This window comes from Myodes glareolus, chromosome 2 (assembly GCF_982192425.1).
Source record: "Myodes glareolus chromosome 2, mMyoGla1.1, whole genome shotgun sequence".
NCBI classification, from domain to species: Eukaryota; Metazoa; Chordata; class Mammalia; order Rodentia; family Cricetidae; genus Myodes; species Myodes glareolus.
Window position 1 is genome coordinate 101,878,792 of NC_142027.1, and position 22,785 is coordinate 101,901,576.

Sequence of the window (22,785 nt, forward strand, 5' to 3'; positions counted from 1 at the left end):
CTTACTAAAAGATATTAGTGTGCATGCACACACGTGTGTGTATGTGTGCACGCGTGTGTTTTATTGGGAGTTGAATCCAGGGCCTCCCACATGCCAAACAAGTCCTCTATCCTTGAACTAAACATCCAGCCTTGAGAAGGTTAATCTTGACTGACAATGTGATTGCACTGAGTTTAGAAAGCACTCTTGTGGGCATGTCTATGGAGATGTTTCAGGAAAAGCTAGAGACATAGCTGATGGAAAAAGACCCAGCCTGAATGTAAGAGGCACCGTACCATAGACTGAGGGGTCAGACAGATTAAAGTGTGATGAGGAGCCAGAGACATCGCTCCCAAACAAGTCACTGGTGTCAGATCTGTGGACATGAGACTCCAGACACACGTTCTGTCTTCGCCTGTCTCTCTGTCTCTGCCTCTGCCTCTCTCTTCCCTCTGTATGTGTTTCTTCATGTACTTGTGTTATGTGCCGGCTTTTACAGGGTTTCTAGAGATTCGAACTCAGGTCCTCATGCTTACATGCCACGTGCTTTTATCCACTGAGGCCGGGAACTCCCAGGTTTGTAGTCTCACATTGGGCTGCATCGTGGATCCTTCTTGAACTGAAGCTTCCAGACTTTTAGACTGAGTTGTTAGTGGGTTCTCTGACTTTTAGCCCACAGACGACCATTACTGAACCATACATCTTCCAACTGTGTTAGCCAATCCCAAAGAAATTCCCTTTTATAGTTACACATGTATACTACTGTTTTGTCTTAGCTATACTCTGACAAAAACAATGTAGATAGGATAGGAGGGTTTGCTCTGGCTCACAGTCCAGATGTGCAGTCCATCACAGCGGGGAAATCAAGGCAGCAGGACCGTCCAGCAGCTAGCCACGGTACACCCATAGTCAGGAAGCGCAGATGCCATGGGTGTATGCTAGCGCCCTGCTCCCTTCCTTTTCCCTTTGTGTACAGCCTTTGACCCTAGCCTAGGGAATGGTGCCACTCACAATGGGTGGGTCTTCTCACCCCAGTTTTCCCATGAACATCTTGCTGGCCCCCTTTAGTTTTATTTGCTCGTGGCTGACCCTATACCGCAGCTGTTTCCTCCTCCACTCCTGGTTCCCTGACACGCCCATCTCTAAGATGCTTTTCCCAAGTTGCCCAGCATCCACACTATTAATCATTCCTTTTCCTACTCTTCTATGTAATGTGTTGATTCATCCTAATGTACGGCCTCAGAAACTGCTCTGGTCCCCTCTATTACCTTAGATGGCTTTAATGTCATTGTACCCTCTAGATTTCCCTTTACAGCTGGAAGGCTGTCAAGTATGTGCCTGGATTCCAGAACTTAGGAGATGAGGATGGGAAAGTTGTAAGTTCTATGCTATCTTACGCTACACATGGAGTCCCAGGCTGGCCTTCGCTATAGACAGAACCCGACCCCTGTCTCAGATAACTAAACCAAACCAAACCAAACAAAAACAACCCCCACAGCTCCCAACAACCCTCCCCCATATAAAACTCAAATGAGAGGTGAGGCTGCGGTGGCTAAAATAGGCGATGTTGGGAATTTCCCAGGGCCATTTTCACACCCTCTGCTGATTCGTGTTTTTTTTAAAAAAAATTCTAATTTATTGATTACATTATGTGTACGCGTGTGTTTGTGTGGCAGTACATGTATGTGAGTGCAGGTACCCTTGAGATCCAGTAGGGGGCATCAGATCCTCTTGGCCCAGAATTACAGACAGTTGTGAGCTGCCATATCAGTGCTGGGTACTGAATTTAGGTCCTCTGCAAGAAGAGCCAGTGCACCTAGCCACTGAGTCATCTCTGTAGCCTGCACTTTCTGTTGGACAGGAGGTAGGACTTTTTCCAGGAGCCTATGGATTTTTTTTTCACTTTTCTTTGTCTAAACATACTTTGGGTTTTTGTTTTGTTTTTGCACTCCTGAATTTCCTCCCTCGGTTGCTTCTTTTTCTGTCTGGGTTCAAGTGACAGACTCTTGCTGGGCAGTGGTGGCACACGCCTTTAATCCCAGCACTCGGGAGGCAGAGACAGGCGGATCTCTGTGAATTTAAGACCAGCCTGGTCTACAAGAGCTAGTTCCAGGACAGGCTCTAAAGCTACAGAGAAACCCTGTCACAAGAAACCCTGACAAAAAATTTACAGTATCTTGTGGAGCGTCTTCTGTTTTTCTTTTTTTTAAAAAAATATTGTTGCCGGGTGATGGTGGCACACACCTTTAATCCCAGCACTTGAGAGCAGATGCAGGCAGATCTCTGTGAATTTGAGGACAGCCTGGTATAGAAGAGCTAATTCCAGAACAGGCTCCAAAGCTACAGAGAAAACTTGTCTAGAAAAAAAAATAAAAATAAAAAATATTGTGTATATGTGTGTGTGCAAGTGTGTGCACCTGTGTATGTGACACTTGCTTGTATACTGCATTTACATGTATGTACATATGTATGGTATTCATACATGCGTGCCTATGTGTGAAGGTAACTGTGCATTCATGTTTGTGGGTGTGCTTGCAACCGTGCACCAAGGAGGATGTCAAGTACTGTCCCTTGACACCTGCCTTATTCCCGTGAGACTGGATCCCCAAAAGAACCTGCAGTTGTCTCCTGTTTCCACACACCACCCCTACCCCTGCACTGGGATTTTGGGGCATGAACAACCACATTCCACATCCATTTTTCTTTGGGGTGTTAGCAGTTGAACGTATGTCTCTGTGCTGCCGTAGCAGGAGCTCTGCTCACAGAGCCATCTCCCCAGCCTTCTTCAATGCTTTTTACCATGAAACAGTCTAATTCAGGGTGCTGTGGCGTCATTGGTAGAGTAAGCGTTTCTCTGGCATGCACAAAGGCCTGGGTTACAAGCCCAACATAGCAGAGACCAAGAGTGTTGATGCATGCCTTCAAGAACGGTCTACAGGGGTGGTGGAGGCAGAGGGGCCGGAAGTTCAAGGTTGTTCTTAGGTACTTACCCCATCTGAGGCCATCTTAGAATATTTAAGAACCTTTCTCACAGAATAGATAGATAGATAGATAGATAGATAGATAGATAGATAGATAGATAGATAGAGATAGAGAAGTAAATAAATAGGTGACCTCAGGATTCTTTTTTTAAGAGTTAAAAAATCGGTCAGATGAGCAGAATTCTGCTAAACAGCATTGAGCAGCAAAGAATTCAGACTGACAGGATTAGAAGGCTTGTGAACAGGAGATGGTTCATCCTTACTGTAGTCCCTTACAGAAAATGCTGCGTGGTTTCTTAAAACAAACAAATAAAAACATAACATAGGAAAGCTTATTGAATAAGGGCACTTGCCACCAGCCTGACAACCTGAGTTTGATCCCTAGGACTCACATGCTGGGAGAAGGAAACCAACTCCTGTACCCCCCAAAAACTGTCCTCTGACCTTCACATAAGTGCAGAGGCATGTGCATGCATCACACACAAATGATTGCAGAGGCATATTCATGTATTACACACATGAGTGCAGAGGCATATTCATGCATCACACATACGAGCACAGAGGCGTATGCATGCACCATACACACACACATGAGTGCAGAGGCATATGCATGAATCATAAACACACACACGAGTGCAGAGGCATATGCATGCATCATAAACACACACTATATATATGTATATGTATACATATATGCAAAAATTAAAATACAATGCCTGAAGAAGATACTATTTGAACAAATAAATAAGGGGCTGGAGAGGTAGGTCAGCAGTTCAGAGCAATGGCTGCTCTTCCAGAGGGCCAAGGTTCAATTCCCAGGATCCACTTGGTGGCTCACAGCTGTCTGTAACTCTGGTTCCAGGGCATCCAATTTCCTGTCCTGGACTATATGGGCACTGTGTGCATGCAATGCACAGACATTCATGCAGGCAAAACAGACATACACATAAAAGCAAAAGGAAAAAATGAATAAACAAATAATTCAGACTCTATAAAAAGATGAAAGACTAGGCTACTGACAAAAGAATATTTACTAAAATATGTGTTTTTTCAAAATACACATCATCTTTAGATCAAAGGAAGTTAAATAAGTTATCACTTGCTCATAGGTCAATAATAAAGAGTAAATTTCAAACAAGAATTTATATTTACATGAAACAAGTATCTATAAGTAGAATCTAAAAACCCATAAAGTATGGAGGCGCACATCTTTAATCCCAGCACTGGGGAGGCAGAGGCAGGAGATCTCTGCAAGTCTGAAGCCAACCCGATCAATGAAGCAAGTTCAGGGCCAGGCAGGGCTATATAATGAGGCTCTGTCTCAAAACAATACATAATGAATATATAAAAACCAAATCTTCTCTTAGAGTGAGACTATTTACACATATGAAAGTTATAACACCCATCACAAAACTGGGAGAACTGTATATTTACAAATCCACAATATATCAAAGCCATTCAAAATAAATAATTCTATGATGAACATTTGTAGAGTCCAATAAAATATGAAATATATTAAAGCTTTTTTATTACAAATATATGGCTCAAATGCTATAGTTTGAAGATATTTCCCTTCTTCTCTGAGCCCTGAGGAACCTCCTTCAAATGGCCCAAGCCTGTGGAGACCAATTATAGGGAACCACGGGGCTGCTGCCTTGGGGAGATGGGACTGGGGACATCCGGGATGACATTTAGACGATGCTGCTGAGTGGAGTGGGCCCTGGAGGAATCCTGATGTCTGGTTTCCCCACCAGAGCCCCTGCATGTGTTCCCGCTCCCAGGAGCACGGTGTGGTGATTCCATTCCACTCCTTCTAGAAGAGTCTGGGTTCTTATAGTTCCTGTGTAAGACGTCCTCTCTCCTTTCCCCCAGCGGTTCTCAATGTTGGCATAGAGTGTCTCCCTCAGGTGCAGGGATCTGGGGGAAGAAGGAATCATGCCAGACTTCATACATGCAATTCTTCAGGCATGAACAAGAGCTATGCACACGTTAATCCTAACTAGAGGTCAGAACATTTGAAATGGGAACTTATCTAGAACCCTTCTTTCATTTGTCTGTTTGTTCTGTGGTGCCCAGGGTCAGACCCCAAGGCTCTTGTATGATGGGTAAGTGCCCTATCACTAAGCTACCCCGGCTTGCGACCCTTCATTCTTGGTAGTTGTCATTGTCTGGGAGAGCTTTTTAAAGTGTGTGCATTGGTGGTGATGATGGTGGGTTGTCCATGTGAGTGCAATACCAGAGGAGGCCAAAAGAGGGCATCAGATTCCTGGTCACAACCCATTAGGTGCCATCGGGTCATCTGCAAGAACAGCAGGTGCTCTCTCCAGATGAGCTGTCTCTGAGCCCTGCTGCTGTTTTGGGGCAGGCATTCCTATGGCTGGCCTCGGGTGTACTACTCAGATCAGGTGGGCCTTGAGCAGTTAGTGAGCCTCCTGCCTCTGCCCCGGGTGTTGAGGTTACGACTTTCACTATCATGCCTGGCTGACTCTTGGGTTTTAACTCCTAAACCAGAAGCATCATTTTCAAGTGCGATTCCCAGACCAGTTTACCTAGATTCCCAGCCGCCTACTGTGGGCCCAGGACCCTGCATGACAGCAAGGGCCAGAGGAGAGTCTACTTGTGGTGTGGACTAGATTCTCAAAGTACGGCTCTGGACTAATTCACACTTTGCTTCTCTTCACTCACTTATTTTAAATTTCTATCGGCATTTATTTTGGGGGCGGGTGTGTGCCACAGTGTGACTGAGGTCAGAGGATAATTGGCGGGAGCTGGTTCTTTCCTGTTACCATGTGGGCCCAGGGATAGAGCTTACACGGCAGCAAGCGCCTTTACCTGCTGAGCTACCCTGCTGGCCATTGAATCGTGTGTGTGTGTGTGTGTGTGTGTGTGTGTGTGTGTGTGTGTGTGTGTGTGTGTGTGTGTGAGAGAGAGAGAGGGGGGGGGGTATCCTTGGGTGCCATTCATTCACTTGTTCACTTTTTTTAAGATTTACTCATTTTTTATTTTATGTGTATGGATGTTTCACCTGCACATATGTCTGTGCACCCTGGGCATGCAGTGCTCTTAGAGACCATAAGAGGGCATTGGATCCTCTGGAATTGGGATTATGGATGGTTGGGAGGCACCTTGTTGTTGCTGGGAATCAAACTTGGATCCTCTGGAAGAGCTGCTGGTGCTCTTAACTGCCGAGCCACCTCCACAGCCCCCAACTGACTTTTGGAGTCTGTCTCTCATTGTCCTAGCTGTCACCAGTGTATCAGGCTGGTCATCCAGCCAGGCCAGGGCTCTGCCTGTCTGCTCCCCAGTACAGGCACGTGCCACAGTGCTGGGCTGTATTTGACGTGGATTCTTGGCATCAGGGTCTCATGCTTGCAGGGCAGGCGTTTTGCTGATTCATCTGTATCTCTCCTCCTCGGCCTTTGAAGGTCAGACACCCTCTTGTTCCAGTCTCTTGCTGCCTCCTGGTCAACTCTTGGATGAACATCCTCACGCCATAGACAGAGCCACATGGCCGTGCCTCACCCATCGTGATGGTCTGAAGCCATGGGACAAAATAAACCTTCTCTTCAGTTCCTTCCACGAAGTATGACCGGAGTGTCCCCAAAGTAACTGCCAAAGGTGGCCCTGAAAACTTTTCCACAAACTGGAGTGCAAAGGTGACTGATGGCTGGGGCAATGTCTCGGGGGTGCAGAGGTGTAACTGGTGGCTGGGGCAATGTCTCGGGGGTGCAGAGGTGTAACTGGTGGCTGGGGCAATGTCTCGGGGGTGCAGAGGTGTAACTGGTGGCTGGGGCAATGTCTCGGGGGTGCAGAGGTGTAACTGGTGGCTGGGGCAATGTCTCGGGGGTGCAGAGGTGTAACTGGTGGCTGGGGCAATGTCTCGGGGGTGCAGAGGTGTAACTGGTGGCTGGGGCAATGTCTCGGGGGTGCAGAGGTGTAACTGGTGGCTGGGGCAATGTCTCGGGGGTGCAGAGGTGTAACTGGTGGCTGGGGCAATGTCTCGGGGGTGCAGAGGTGTAACTGGTGGCTGGGGCAATGTCTCGGGGGTGCAGAGGTGTAACTGGTGGCTGGGGCAATGTCTCGGGGGTGCAGAGGTGTAACTGGTGGCTGGGGCAATGTCTCGGGGGATGAACTTGCTACAGAAGTATGGGGATGGAGTTTGGAACCCCAGAACCCACAGAAAAGTCAAGCGTGCCTGGCAGTCACCTGCAACCCTGATACACAGTAGGTGCGGATGAGGCTCTCTGGAGAACATGGGCTAAGTGATGAGCTCTGGTTCAACAACACTCTACCGCAATAAATAAAGAGGACAGCCATCGAGGAAGACGCCCAACATTAGCGGCCGGCCCCCACCACAGATGTACACCACACACACACACACACATATGCGCACCACACATAATCACACTCAGAAAACATGAAAAACCAGTGCAAATTATGGAGGCGTGGAATTGTAGAGCTGCAGAACACACGTGGTGAAAAGAAATTCATATTTCCTCGAACACATTTGGATGCAGCTGCTTGAAGAACAAGTATTTCTACCCATTTCAAGTCTTTGGGGAAAAAAAACCCAGTCAATTCTAAGGTCAGCTGACTGGCCTCTGGGTTCATACCCTGTCTCCCCAAGATTGTGTCTCCTGTTTGTCATCTCTGTGTATGCAGTGACGGGATGAGTCCCGCTGTGTGTGTGACTGGGCTTTCTCACAGTATGGAGGTAAGTGTGGGGTGCAGGTGTGTCAAGTGTGGGGGGAGGTTCTGTACCTTTCCTAACTAGACCACAGACAGATGGACACACTTTAAAAGACACCAAGGACAGGCCTGGTAGTGGTGGCACTTGCCTTTAATCCTAGCACTCGGGAGAAAGAGGCAGATGGATCTCTGTGAGTTCAAGGTCAGCCTGGTCTACAGAATGAATTCTAGACAGCCAAGGCTACACAGAAAAAGTCTGTCTGGAAAAACCAAACCAAACCAAAACAAAACAAAACAAAAGGATACCAAGGACATACCTATGTCAGGTCAATGACCTCAGGCCTCCACAGTCCTAGAGTTCTAAGATAGGTTGGTGCGATCTCGTACCCACACCCAGAGCTCTGGATTGTAAGCCTGGATCTGGAAGGAAAACAACAATGAAACTAAACAGTTCTGTGAGAAGTTCCAGATGCTGGCTCTCGACTCCTCATCCTTGGGCCCACCTTCCAGCTCTCCCATTCCCCAATCCCACCTCCCACATTCAACCTCACTGCTCTCTCTCTCTGTCCAACCCATCCCTCTGTGCCCCACGTGCCCCCCCCACACACCCACCTCTTCACACTCCTCCCGGGACACCCAGATCCTCCAGCCCATGGACCGAATGAACTGGAACCGCAGTTTGTGGAACATGGGGCGCTGGGCATAGCTCTTCCCGTAGAGGAAGTAAAAGATATCTTGTTTAGGGGCCTGGTTGTCCTCCTCCATGTCACTGGCCAGGTACCTGGGGAGGAATCAGGGTGTCGTAGAGCTCTTTACCAAGGAGGATCCATAAGGGGGACTGGGGGAGCATTTCATCACTGGACGGCATCAGCCCTGCCCAGGGTGAAGGGAGAGCCAGTCCACTGTGGGCAGGAGCCTGCCTCATGGAGCAGAAGAATCAAGCATCTGCAGAGCCCAGTGCTGTTCTTGGTGCTCTCGACACGAGATGGCCTCAGGATTCCCGTCTCCATCCTTTCCCTCTTCCCCCAGCTTGTGTCCAATGGCTGACACAGGCAACATTTCTGAGTTTTCTCCTTCAATTGCCTCGTGGCATAGACAACACACGTTGTAGGACTTGTTGAATGGACTGGTGAGCAAATGAATGGATGAGTGAACACATGGAAGCGAGAGTCAGGGCACAATCTAACACGGGTAACTTCACTGACTGGGTAGTGTGACCTAACCACTCCCAACACAAACAGAATGAAGGCGTCCCGAGAATGACAGAATTTTGAGAAGCCCCCCTTCAACAGGTGCACTCAGGAAAAAGAGGGTTATAGTCAACACCAGAGACTATAACCCTAAATATCCTACCATGATGGGGTTCTATTGCAACACTGCTGGAGGCAAAAACCAGAAGATTAAGGAAAGCAGCCAAGGGGTCTTTCACCCACTTTTTGTTTGATTTGAAATGTCCTCCTATATTGCCCAAGTTGGCCCCGAATGCCTGAGCTCAAGAGATCCTTCCACCCGAGTCTCCGGAGCTGCAGGAGGCTCCTCATCACACTGATTGGTCTTGGGGTTTCAGAGTTTGGACCGATTTTAGGGGGATGAACTGTCTCCAGGCACACAACTGTGAGACACGCGCACAGAAAACACAAGGTCAGAATGAGGACAGGGAATTGGGAAGGGGCCAGCCAGGAAGGGAGCGGGTATGAGGGTGATGGGGGAGCCAAGTTGGAGAGCACCCGGACAGAGGTTGGAGTTCACACTGGGCACTTCAGCCTCAGGAGAAGAGTGATTTCTGGAATGGAGTTGCCTGCGTTTTCTTACAAAACAAACCCACTGGACTGGGACAGGCTGGCAAGGGAAAGCAGCAGTCAGCATCTTACTTGGGACTGGAGCTGTACCAGGAGGCCTGAGATGGACCATGGGATCCAGGGGAGAAGATGGCATGGTGTGTGGTGTTTTCAGCACTAGGGAGACAGTAAAGGAAGCACAGCACCTGAGTCCTTGGGGACACTTCTACTCCATCTTCCTCTCCCCTCAGGAGGGCTCTGTGTGTTAGAATACTCTCACATAGAGTCATGCCCTCTCTTCCATGCACACGGACATGAGCGAGCAGCCCTCTGAGAGGCCATCTTGAATCTCTAGCTGTCAAGTACCCAGAGTTTTCAGTTCTCCAAGTGAGGTTACAGGCTCTCTGCTGGTGGGCACACCGCTCTAGGTCTACCCAGAGAAACACTGTCTCAAACACCAAACCAAAACAAATGGGGAAAAAAGAGGAGGAGGAGAAAGGAAAGCAAGAAGAAGGCGGAGAAGACACAGAAACAGCAGCAACCACTTCCAAATCACCTACCCCTTTGGGCTCCAAATCCCACATCTTTCACTGTTTCCTCTTGCTTTGTCGAGTTATTTATTTTATTACTTTTATCTGTGCATGGGTGTTTTCCCTGCTCATATACTGTGAGCTCATATACCATGTGCCTGCCCGGTGGCCAAGGAGGCAAGCAGAGGGATTCGTAGCCCTTGGAACTACAGTTATAGACAGCTATGAGCCGCCGGGTGAACGCTGGGAATCAAATCCACGTCTTTAACTTCTGAGCCACCTCTCCAGCCTCTTGCTCACTTTTTTAGTGTGCGTGTGTGTGCACGCTGATGTATACACATGGGAGTGTAGGTGCATGTTTGTGCATGTGTGCCTGTGTGGAGGCCAGAAGTGAACATCGGGCATTGATCCTCGGGAACCATCCACCTTGTTTTTATCTAGAGCCTCTCCCTGGGACACAAGTCTTGCCAATAAGTCTGGGCTGGCTGGGGAATGAGTACCAGGGATCCTGAGGTCTCTCACCCCAAGCATTAGGACAACAACCACATATCACTACCCCTGGCTTGTCATTTAGGCTCTGGAGATCTGAACTCATGTCCTTATGAATGTACGGCAAATGCTTTACCGACTGAGCCATCTCTCCAGTCCCTTGCTCGGTTTTAAAAATAAACATTAGCTTCCCAACCCCCACATGGCAGCTCACAATTGTCTGTGAATCTAGTTCCACGGGATCCAACACCTTCACACATATATGAAGGCAAAAACACCAATGCGTATAAAAAATAAATTAATTAAAAAAAGAAACATTAGCTTGTTTTCCCTCATAAAGTTACAAAACCAGGCATAGCAGAGGAGAAAAGTCAGAGGCCCACTTCTCCTGACTCAACATCCAGGGCAGGGAACCAACAGGAGGGGGCAAAATACTCACAGAGCCAGGAAGAAGTGGATTGGCCTATACTGCCAGGAGAAGAGCCCAGCGCGGCTGAAGTAAGCTATGACCATAGACAGGAGGTACTGATGGAGAGAGCAGACAGGAGAGGAGCCGTCACACCCTGGAGAGGAAGACCGTAGGGACAGGGGACAGGGGCTGAGGTGGCCTGAGGCTCAGAGAGGAGCCCCGAGGTTTGGGTGCCTGCTGGAGTGGGGAAGGGAGGGTGAAAGGGGCCTTCAGGAAGGCCAGGTCAGAGGCAGGAGGCCCTTGTTGTTCCAGCATGGCTGGCTCCGGGTCATGAGGGAGTCTGAGGGAGGACTTAGGACAACGGGAACAAAGAGGTCTTTGCCCAGCAGGAACAAAGGGTCCCAGAGAACTGTGGGAGAGAAGAAGCAATTCCCAGGGTAAGATGGTGACCGTGGGCTCAGACTCCAGTGAGGCATGGGACTCCTGTCCTCTCTGTAAGACACTGATGTGCCCTGAAGAGAGACACTGGCAGGATATCGAGGGTCAGGACTGTGTGACTTCAGGTGGCTCAGGGTTGGGACAGAGGACAGTGGTCAGGGAGGCCCCTCCCTTGCAGGACAGGATCTGGAGCCCAGCTCAGCTCACCTTATCAGACACTCTCAGAGTCTTGTCCCAGGCCAGGAATTTTTTCACCACAGGATCCTCTGTGAAGGAAGCGCATGTGTCATGGTGTGAAAGGGAGGAGCTTGGGAAGAGCCAGGAGAATGGACTCCCTGGGGGTGAGCCAGGAGAACCCACCCCCTGGGGAAGAGCCAGGAGAAAGGACACCCTGGGGGAGAGCCAGTAGAACCCACCCCCTGGGGGAGAGCCAAGAGAACCCACCCCTGGGGGAGAGCCAGGAGAACCCATTTCCTGGGGGAGAGCCAGGAGAACCCACTCCCTGGGAGACGGGTCAGGTCAGAACCTAGGCATAGGCACAGGAGCAAAGGATGGAGTAGGCACATGTGCTGGAAGTCCCACATGAACCTCCGGGGAGGAGACGCTGAGAGAGCCTTAGAATACAGTGGCATGCATACATGCTTAGATGGCATGTATACATATTTAGATGTCTTTTATGTATGTGTTGTTCTGGGATCAATCCCAGGTCTTCTATATGCTGAATAAGACTCTACCATGGAGTTCCATCCACAGTCAAGGACTAAGATGTCTCTTCCCATCTGATGTCTCTTGTGGTTATGAACATGGATGTGCTGCCCTTGTGTGGGCGAAGACACCCCAGCTCAGCAAAGTCAGAGCACAATAATAGTTGGGGTGGGATGAGAGAGGTGGTGGCCTCTCTCATCTCCGTGGGGACGCATGCCAACTCTAGCCTAAGACCTTGCCACCTATGGGTCCCTGAGACTCAACTGAGCTGGAGCCTCCCAGGCTGACCGCTCTGGACTGGGAGGGCAGCTTTCTCACAGGGAAGGAGGCTGACTAGAAGTTTCCTCCTTCGCCTAAGGAGGGAGCCATGCGGTGTCACCTACCCAGCAGCCTGGTGAAGACCTTGTGGTGTTCAGGCCTCACCATAGATGCGCGCCTCCTCCTCAGCGTCATCCTGAGCCCACACAGTGTCTCCACGGACCACACCGGCTCAGGCTCAGGGTCCAGCAGCTCTGCCAGGTCATCCTCAGAATCCGATGACAAGTTCCTCTTCCTCTTTGGGCTGGTGGACGGAGGCTGGGAGTTGGCCTCCACCCTTGGTTCTAAGTGAAGAAACCACACCCAAGTGTGAAGCTCAGGCTTTGGTGAATCTCAGCCCTGCCCCTCGATACCCCAAACACCCCAAACCTCTTCAGCTACTGCCTTTCCCCAAATCACCGTGCCATTTCCCTCTGTGCTGATGGCCACCTGCCCCTCACCTTGTCCCCACCCCCTCTCCCCGTTCCTCAAGCCTCTTCCTCATCAGGGACAAATTGTCCCCATACAAAGGAAGTCTCTTCTTATGTCCCCTCTTCTCTGTCCTGTCTCTGACTCTTGGAGCCTAACCCCTTCCTTGGACTGCGGGTTTTCAGTCCATGTGATATCTGTGTCTGACTCCTGTCCTCCCCGCCCCAGCCTGCCTCCTGGGCCTCCCTCCTTCCTCCTGTGCCCTTCCTCCTTGCCATCACCCTCTCACATCTCTCCTCACCCAGTGCCCTCACCTGCTGGTCCTGAGATCTCCCCATGCGTCAGCACCCCAGGTGAGGGCCTGGTGATGCCAGGCTGAGGACTCTGTCCCTCAGAACACAGTGACAGTTGGCCAGCGGTCACGATTCTCCCAACCTGTTTCTTCCCTTCCACAAATCCCAGACTTTGGTCTATCCCACCCTCCTTTTGGACTCTCGCTGGATCCAGGCTTGATGCTCCTTCCCTAGTTGAGGAGATCTCAAGAATGGTGCTCTGAGAAGACACTATTGTCATTTGGGTTGCCTAACCCCACAGAGTGTGTCCTTCATATGAGGAGTGCGGGAGCCCGTGATGTCGTCAGCTTTTCGACCTGAAAGCCAGCTTGAAAGAAAGCTTTGCAATTTATGGATTAATAAGTCCACTTTCTCTCACAATCTAGGGTTGACATGTCTCTGACCTAGACTCATTCCATGAACAAAGTCATCTTCCAAGTTTGGGTCCTGCTTTCCTCTTTGTGTACTGGGTGAGGGATGAGGCTGGAGAGATGCCTCGGTCATCAAGAGTGATTGGTGTGCAACCAAAAGGACCTGAATTCAGATCTCAGCAACCACACAAGCCAGACACAGTGACCCAGGTGGTGTGTGTGTGTGTGTGTGTGTGTGTGTGTGTGTGTGTGTGTGTATGGCAGAAGGGAACAGCAGAATTCCATGGTTTTGGCTGCTAGCCTAGCTAAGATATGACAAATAAGTCACAGAGTGATAAAGTATACCCAGTGCCCTCCCTGCCTCTTGCACACTCAAAGATCTACATAGGTGTGAATACACACACATGAAGAGAGGAAGACATGCAATGTTGACTTGTGGCTTCCCCAGAAATACAGATATTTGTGTTAAGCTTCCCTGATTCTAATCACAGAAGCAAGAGTCCTGGCTTAACCATTGACTGATAGACATACACAGATTTGGAATATAACAGGGACACACACACACACACACACACACACACACACACACACACACAAAGAGCAAATCAAGGTGTTGAGATGTAGTTCAAGAACTTTTTACCAAGCCTGTTGTTCTGCATTTGATCCACGATTCACATGGTGGAAGGAGACAACCGACTTCCACAAACTGACTCTGACCTCCATATGTGTGCCATGGCAAGCACACATGAGCACACATTAAATAAAGAAATGTCATCTTTTCTTTGAAAAAGGAGTGAGGTTTCTACTGAGTGAGCAGCAAGGAGAGAGTGATCCTGAGTGAGGGTGGCATGAGGGAAGCCTCTCTTGGCTGAGTGGAGGTCTGGAGCCCTTCTCTGAGGAACTATAGCCCATGCCTCCTGCAACTTCCAATGCCTATGTAAGCATGGAGACCCGGAAGGGAGGCTTCGGCAGGGTGCCCCCCTCTCCTTCCCCACATCCTGTTGGGTCTGCAGCTCCGGCCTTGCTCTTGACCTTGGTGAGTGGTTGTCCCCACCTGATATGTGAAGCATATTGTTCTGTGACACCTTCCAATACCCAGTGAGACCTTGGAGCAGAGTGGGGACAGAGACGGAGCAGCTGGGCTTCTGCTACTTCTGCCCACAGTGGGGTCTCAGGGTCCAGATTCTCTGTCCCAGATGGTCACATGTACCAAATGGGGCAAATACGGGAAGTAGCAGCTGGAGTATGGCTTAATCGTTAAAGCATTTCCCACACAAGCGTGAGGCCTGTAGTGAAACCCCCAGCCACACCCCACAACAAGCCAGTGGGTGTGGCAACCTGTCTGTAATCCCAGTACTCAGAAGTGAAGCCGAAGAATTCCATATGCTGGCCGGGCTACCAGTTGCACTCCGGGTTCAAGGGACTCTGAATAAATGGAGCATAATTGAGGAAAACATACAATGTCAACCTCTGGTCTCCACACACATTCACTCATACATGTCTGTGCGCCCATATACACACTTACCCACATACGAACATGCACACACATGCATGAACACCATGCACACATGAAAAAAATTACTTTTCTTAAATGTAGAAAAATAGCACTTTTAGGAAATCAGACCCAGACAGAGACAGAGACATACATACAAACAGACAGACAGACACAGAGAAATACACACACACACACACAGAGAGAGAGAGAGAGAGAGAGAGAGAGAGAGAGAGAGAGAGAGAGAGAGAGGAGTCTGACTGGCTCTAGTTCACTGTTCATATGCAGACTTCACAACTCAGTGAACAAGAGGAGACCAGGCTCAGCCTCCAGAAGCCAGTCGAGCCCCTAAGTGGAAGGTCCTGAGTGGGGTCTCAGCATCTGGAGGCCACCGGTCAGAGCAGGGAGGAGCAAGGTGCACTGGGCACATAGCCTTCCACTGAGAGCTTTCCATGTGTGGTAAAGTAGAAGCTGGGACTGGGAACCAAGGCAAACACCACTCGGATCTTCACTTTGCTCTTCAAGGCATCCAAACACAAGGTTGCCACCAGAGGTGTGGTTATGTTTCATCTCCTTGTCACTTAAATTTATGAGGCTGGAGAGATGGCTCAGTGGTTAAGAATACTGATTGCTCTTCCAGTGAACCCAGGTATAATTACCAGTGCCCACATGGTAGCTCACAACCATCTGTCACTCTAGTACCAGGAGGATCTGAAGCCCTCTTCTGGTCTTCAAGAGTACTGCACGCATGTGCGTAGTCATACTTGCAGGCTAAACACACATACATACAAAATAAATCCTTTTTAATTATGTTTCGCAGCGCACATGTGTGGATACACATATATGTGCATGTAGACAAGACATCAGGTCTTCCTCAACTGCTCTCCACTTCATTAAACAGTTAAAGTTTATTTTATTTGGGGCAGGGTTGGGCAGAAGCAGAAGCCAGAAGCAGCCTTCTGGAGTTATCACTCTCATTCCCCCACGTGCGTCATAGGGCTTGATCTCAAATGGTCAGATCCGGCAATGGGTGCCTTTACCCATTGAGCCATCTCACCAATCCTCCACCTTGTGTTTTTGAGACAGAGTTTCCTACTGAACCTGGAGCCTGTTGACTCATTGAGACTCACTGGTCAGCAAATGCAGGACAGTCTCCTGTCTCCACCTCACCAGCTCAGATTACAGGCCCAAGCCACCCTACCTTCTTTTTTTTTTCTTTCTTTCTTTCTTTCTTTTTTTTGTTTTTTTTTTTCTTTTTTGTTTTTCTGAACAGGATTTCTCTGTAGCCTTGGCTATCCTAGAACTCACTTTGTAGACCAGGCTTGCCTCAAACTCACAGAGATTCATCTGCCTCTCCCTCCCGCGTGCTGGGATTAAAGGAGTGTGCCACCACCGCCCAGTTCTTTTTTTTTTTTTTTTCTACATGGGTTCTGGGGATTTGAACTCAGATCCACGGATTTGCATGACAAGCACTTTTCTCACAGAGACATCTTCCTAGCCCCTGGGAGAACACAGAAGCAGCCACCTCCTGGAAGTCACATGGAGAAGTTCCAATTATGTGCAGGAGGGGTCCCGATAGTGGATGGCCCGAGGAGCCAAGAGGGATGGAGGAAGCCCAGTACTTACGACTGAAGAAAGCAAATTTAGACGGCATGGCACACAGAGGCAAGCTCCAGGACCCAACCATCCATGTGGTCACCTGCAACAGGATAACAATTTAGTTCGTGGCCTTGCTGCTGTTCTAGAGCCAGAGAATGGGGGAAGCTGGTGGAGGAGAGGCCAGCGGCAGATATGGTGACATTCCATACTGGCCTGGGACTGCAGGACCAAGTTCCCACATGCCTACCCTAAGAAGTCACCCAAGCAAGATTCAGAATACAATTGACCATGATGACACGCACCTGCAATCCCAAGGCTTGGGATGCTGAGACAGGAGGATTGATACAAGTTCCAGGCTAGCCCGGGCTAAAGAATGAGACCTGTTTCAAAAACAAACAAATCATATTGGGGGGGGGGCAGACAGGCTTATTCATTGGTAAAATCTTTACTGTCCAAATATAAGAACCTGGCTCAGCCTTCAGCGCCCACATTAAAAAAAGAAAAAGCCAGGTATGACATTTCCCTGTAATCCCTTGCTGGGGAGACAGAAGCAGAAAGATCCCTAGGGTTCACTGACTGGCCAGTCTAGCAGAATCAGCAAGCTCCAAATTCAATGAGAGACCCTTTATTTAAAAATAAATAAGAGTGAAGAGTAATTGAGGAAGATATCTGACCTCTGATCTACACACACACACACAGAGGGGAGGGGGAATAAGTAGTGAATTGATGAATAGTCTTGAAATGAACATGTTTTTGTTTGTTTGTTATTTTTTATGTATATGGGTGTTGTGTGTGGGTTTTTTTTTTATGTGTAAGGGTGTTCTGTCTGAACACCGTAAGAGGTCATTCAGATCCTATAGGAGTACAGTTCTAGATGGTTGTAAGCCACCATGTGGTTGCTGGGAACTCAACCTAGGACCTCTGAAAGAGCAGGCAGTATTCTTAACCACTGAGCCATCTCTCCAGCCCCCAGGGGGCATGATACCACGAGGATGGCGGTGATAAATAAGTCGGAGAACAGCAACTATTGGCAAGAATGCGATGAGCAGTCTACATTGCCGGCAGGACTGCAAAATGGTGCCGTCAAAGTGAAAAATGGGTTGGTGGCTCCTTACGATGTCAAACACAGGATTACCAGATGACATTTCAGTTACACTCCTGGATGCTACCTGATCAATCTCTACACAGGTACCTGTGCAGGAATTAGAACACGGGTGTTCACTGTGACTTGGTTCATCATAGGCAAAAAGTAACAACCCTCCCAGCATCTATCAGCAGGTCAGCAAGTGTCTGTCGGCAGATGAGGGCATAAACAAAATGGGATCTATCTACACAATTATGGAACCGTAGGATGAGACAAAGGGCTGGGGAGATGGCTCAATAGGTAAAGGCATTTGCAGTGACAGCTAGATGACCTGAGTCACAGCCCCAGAGCCAAGGTCAAAAAGAAAACAAACAAGCAGAGGCAGTAGCTTGTCTGGAATCCCAGCACTCCAATAGCAAGATGGGAGGAGAGCAGAGGAGACTGCCAGAAGTTCACGGGCCTGGAATCTGCCCTCAGGAAGCTTTCTGGCCAGCTAGCCCAGAGTACCCAGCATAGGAACAACACAAGATCTGCCTCGGAACAAGTGGAGCGAGAGTGCCACCTCCCCAAAGTTCTTTTCTTGATCATACATGCATCATGGCACATGCATGCTCACACACAAATGAAAAAAATTAAAAACGAGTGAAATGTTGGTGCACACACACGCTATCTACACATCAGGTGCACACATCCATACCACATATCTCCCCTTGTTGTGTCTCTACTCTTGGCTTGCTTCATGACTATAGAGTTGGTCCTTGAAAATCCCATTTGATGGTCAGAACGTCGGGTCTTGTGAATAGGAGATGCTGCGTGAGACAAGACAACTAAGTACTCTCTGGGTCACCCTTCCTAGGTGGCCTCCTCCCTTCACTCCCTCCGGGGTAAGAGTACACATTGGAATGCTTCATTCCAAGACGCAGTTTCTTCCCCCTTCTTCCCTCTAGTCTGTGATTCCATCTTGGTTAACAACTCGCTCATTCCAGTTTCTGACTGATGTCCCACGTTCCCACAGCTGGCAATGTGAATGTCTGCCTGTACTGAATTCCTGGGATGAGAGAGCTATGGAACGTTCTGTTTGCTCAGGGAGCACTGGGACGGGGTCCAGTGTCTGCCCCCCCCCCAAATAGAGGATGGTGGCAGGTGTTGCATCTGGAGAGGTTGATGCTTATGCATGACTTAGAGTTAAGAATCTTTACTATTAAACAAGGGAGCTTGTTTGTAAGTTCATCTAAGGTGCACAGCATCACCCATGTTCCAGAATGTGCCTGCCCAATTTTCCATGTATCCCCACAGAAAATGTTCTATTAGTCTATAAAGGCTTGCTATTGACCTTGTCTCTTAGAGCACATGAGTTAGTATTTATTTTACTTCGCAATTTTCCTTTAAAGTATTTTTGCATTGGTATGGAATATTTGTGTAAGTGAATTTATCATCCATGTTCTCTTGCAACAGTGCATCACTTTTTCCTTGTAAAACATATTTTGTATACGGATATTTTGCCTTCATGGTTGTCTGTGCAACATGAGTATGCAGTGCCCATAGAAGTCAGAAGAAGGCACCAGATCCCCTAGGACTGGAGTTATAGCCAGTTGTGCACCACTAGGTGGGTGCTGGTAATCCAGTCTGGGTCCTCTAGGATAGCAGCCAGTGCTCTGCTGCTGAGCCACCTCTCCAGCCCCAAGAGCACATATTTTCTTTATATATATATATATATATGTGTGTGTGTGTGTGTGTGTGTGTGTGTGTATAATGTATATATATATACATATATATATAGTGTATACAATATTCTGTCTGTATGCCTGCAGGCCAGAAGAGGGCACCAGACCTCATTACGGATGGCTGTGAGCCACCATATGGTTGCTGGGAATTGAACTCAGGACCTTTGGAAGAGCAGGCAGTGCTCTTAACCTCTGAGCCATCTCTCCAGCCCAAGAGCACATATTTTCATCAAGTATATCATGACCATTAATCCCTCAACATCACTACTTCTGGTTCCACATTTTTATCATCTTCTTTGATGTTGTTAACTTGTACTACATGGTTTGAAAAAAAGATTGGACTGGGCAATTAGCTCAGTGGTAGAACACCTGCCTAGAATCCCTCAGTGAGGGACTGGTGTGTGGCTCAGTGGTAGAGCACCTGCCTAGAATCCCCCAGTGAGGGCCTGGGGTGTGGTTCAGTGGTAGAGCACCTGCCTAGAATTACCCAGTGAGGGGTTGGGGTGTGGCTCAGTGGTAGAGCACCTGCCTAGAATCCCCCAGTGAGGGGCTGAGTGGCTCAGTGGTAGAGCACCTGCCTAGAATGCCCCAGTGAGGGACTGGTGTGTGGCTCAGTGGTAGAGCACCTGCCTAGAATTACCCAGTGAGGGGTTGGGGTGTGGTTCAGTGGTAGAGCTCCTGCCTAGAATCCCCCAGTAAGGGACTGGGGTGTGGCTCAGTGGTAGAGAACCTGCCTAGAATCCTCCAGTGAGGGGCTGGGGTGTGGCTCAGTGGTAGAGCACTTGCCTAGAATCCCCCAGTGAGGGGCTGGGGTGTGGCTCAGTGGTAGAGTACTTGCCTAGAATCCCCCAGTGAGGGGCTGGGGGTCGTGGCCTAGCAGTATTGCACTTGCCTAACATACAGGAAGGTTTGGGTTCTATGCCCAGCAATAAGATATAAATAAAAGATTACATTTTGCTTGTTGCCATATGGTAAAAAGTCCCCCCCTTCCCATTTTAAAGAGTGCTTCCTTGAGGAAATTCACAGTAGAGATACATATTGTCTCTTTGATACACATCTGGTTTTAAAATTATTATTATATAAGCTTTCTGCCCTCGTTTCAAGCAAAAACTTCCTTTTCTGAAAGACCCGAGAGTCCCTTCTTGTCAAGATAAACCTCAATGAAAAAGCGTATCTCTATCTTCCTATCACCTGAGGAATTTAATCAAGCTATGAGTCTGCCTTGGACTCAATAACCATAACACTCTGTTGAGAGTCACAACACCTCAGTCCACTGAGGAGCAGTAGCTCTGGCAGGCACACACAGCTGCTACCTGTTGCTACTATTGGAGGCCATATATTACAACAGCTGCCACGTGCCAGGGCCACCGGTGGGTTAAAGGCCGGGACATTAAGTCTCTAGTTTGTAAAGCTGGACACAGTAGACCTCAAGGTCAGAACTGGTCACTGAAAGCCTGTAGGCCTGCTGGTCCAGCTAGTAGACCATGGGCACACCTGGGATGCTGGCACTGGGTGAGCTTCTCCTTGCCTACTCAATTCCTATCTGGGCAGAGTAGAAGGATCTCAGCCTGCTGGCTCGTGACCCTTGTTCTGTCTGTACACATGGAAATCTTTTCTTAATACAAAAACCTATTCGGCTTGAAATATCCTCATTGTGAGGAAGGAATTCCTTTTCTGAAAGACCTGAGTCTTCTCTGTGTGATGTAAATCTCGGGAAAGGGATTTATCTCCCTGTCACCTGGAGAGTGTAGTCCGGGCCCCTTATTCAGAGATGTAACTACCTGCTTGTCACATGGATGTGGGAGTTTTTGCTTCATGAGATAAGATTAGCTCAGATGGACCCCTCAGATACCAGGTGACATCAGAAGGGACTTGGGTGAAGAGGCAGCCAGTCTGGCAGTGGAGTCCTTCCAAGGCACCCTGCAGTATCTGAGGGACTATTCATGATGCTTCTGTCTCTGGCTGGTTCCTCAATAGTTTACCTAAAATTGGCACTTCAAGATGGCTTGCTGCTGCTTCTATGATAAAACTCTTTTACTTTCTGCATCGGAGAACTTTCTGAGTTGGCAGAGTTTGTTATCAATTTTGACACTAACGTCTTTATGAAGGATTAGGCCAAGAACCCTGTTGCATTATTTCAGCAAGAAATTGATGAATTGTTCATCATATTGTATCATTTGTAGGGTAAAAGGGCCAACCAAAGACGCCCACCCTGGTCCTGAAACCAGAACCAGTGAAAGAAATGCTTTAGCCCCAAACCCAGAACCAAAGAAATGCACCCTGACTCTGAAACCCGTGCCAAAGAAACACACTTTGTCCCTAGAATAGAACCAGAGTCACTGAAAGAAATATGCCTTGGCCCCAAAACTGGAGCCAAAGAGCTTAAAAAGGCCAGCGAAAGAAACACAGTTTGACTCTGAAATCAGCCATCTCTGCACCTGATCAACTGAACTAACCAATCACTGAGCAGGAAAACTAGCCAATCCCTCTTCTTCCTGGGAAAATGCTGCCCCTAAGAAGCCCTATATAAGCCCTGTGCCTGTGCAGGTTCAGACTGCTCTTCTTCCACCCTGGCAGAGGCAGCCAATCTCCTGGATTCTTCCCTCCCAATAAATTTCTTCAAGAAGATCTGGGTGAAGACCTTCTTTCCGCAAAGCAGAGATGGAGGAGAGAGGGACTGTAACACTTTGGCCTCGCAAGCCTTCCCCTAATAGCCTTCCCCTAGCAGCCAGGAGTTGTTACAATCTGTTCCAACCTCGCACGAGAAGTCAGAAGCAGAGTTTCGCTGGGGGAATCCTTCCCCTAGCAGAGCCGAGTTGCTACATTCAGGAGCCCCAGAGCCGAATTCTAACAACTTCAAGGGGAAGCCCTCTCCTGCTGGAGAAGAGCTGTCACTTTGGGGAAACCTTCCCTAGGGCAGGGCTGTAAGCTGCTATGCTTCCTGTGGTCTGTGCTATTCTCTGGCTCCCGACTACTAGAGCGCTCTTCCACCCTTGCTGTAACACTCAATATTCCTGGCTACCGACCGCCAGGATCCCTGTCCTTTTGAGCTGTGACACTTCCACCATTTTTGAGAACTTTTCATCATTGCCTGACCCCAGATACCGCATTACTGTTTTGTTCTTTCCACGTGTTCTTTTCTGGTTCTGTTTGTAACGTTTTATGCGATCTAGAAAACCCACCAGTTGTGTTTTCTCTTCCTTCTCTGGAAAGCATTGCTGGGTATTTCTTGTGCCTAGTATTTCAAGGAAGTTTGGTTAATTGAGAATGATACACAGCTTCCTTTTCCTTACGTCAGAATCTTCCTTCTATTTCAAGAGTCCCAGGCCTGGAGAAGATTTGGGTCTTAAACCCGCAGGCCGTTTCTCCAGCCTCAAATGGAGTGAGGCCAAACACGAAGGTGAGAGCAGGCCTGGGGGCGGCCATTGCTCTCAGAACGCCATCTTCAAGCGGCTGGGA

The 22,785-nt window shown here is 48.6% G+C and overlaps 1 protein-coding gene across 2 annotated transcripts; it reads right to left on the bottom strand.

Moving 5' to 3' along the window:
• Positions 1-4,048: 4,048 nt before the first annotated feature.
• On the bottom strand, positions 4,049-22,775 carry LOC148123095 (speedy protein E4A-like). 2 transcript variants are annotated; one of them, XM_087897514.1, is made up of 8 exons: positions 22,509-22,775; positions 16,546-16,618; positions 12,382-12,600; positions 11,501-11,559; positions 10,886-10,971; positions 8,262-8,430; positions 7,967-8,069; positions 4,049-4,877 (listed from the first exon to the last, which is right to left on the bottom strand). In XM_087897514.1, exons 2-7 carry the CDS (start codon positions 16,604-16,606, stop codon positions 8,010-8,012), a joined length of 654 nt encoding a protein of 217 aa, XP_087753640.1. In that variant the 5' UTR covers positions 16,607-16,618; positions 22,509-22,775; the 3' UTR covers positions 4,049-4,877; positions 7,967-8,009. The 2 variants fall into 2 exon arrangements, with proteins under 2 accessions (XP_087753640.1, XP_087753632.1); XM_087897506.1 differs by lacking the exons at positions 16,546-16,618; positions 22,509-22,775 and adding an exon at positions 13,039-13,310.
• Between the last annotated feature and the right edge of the window lie 10 nt (positions 22,776-22,785).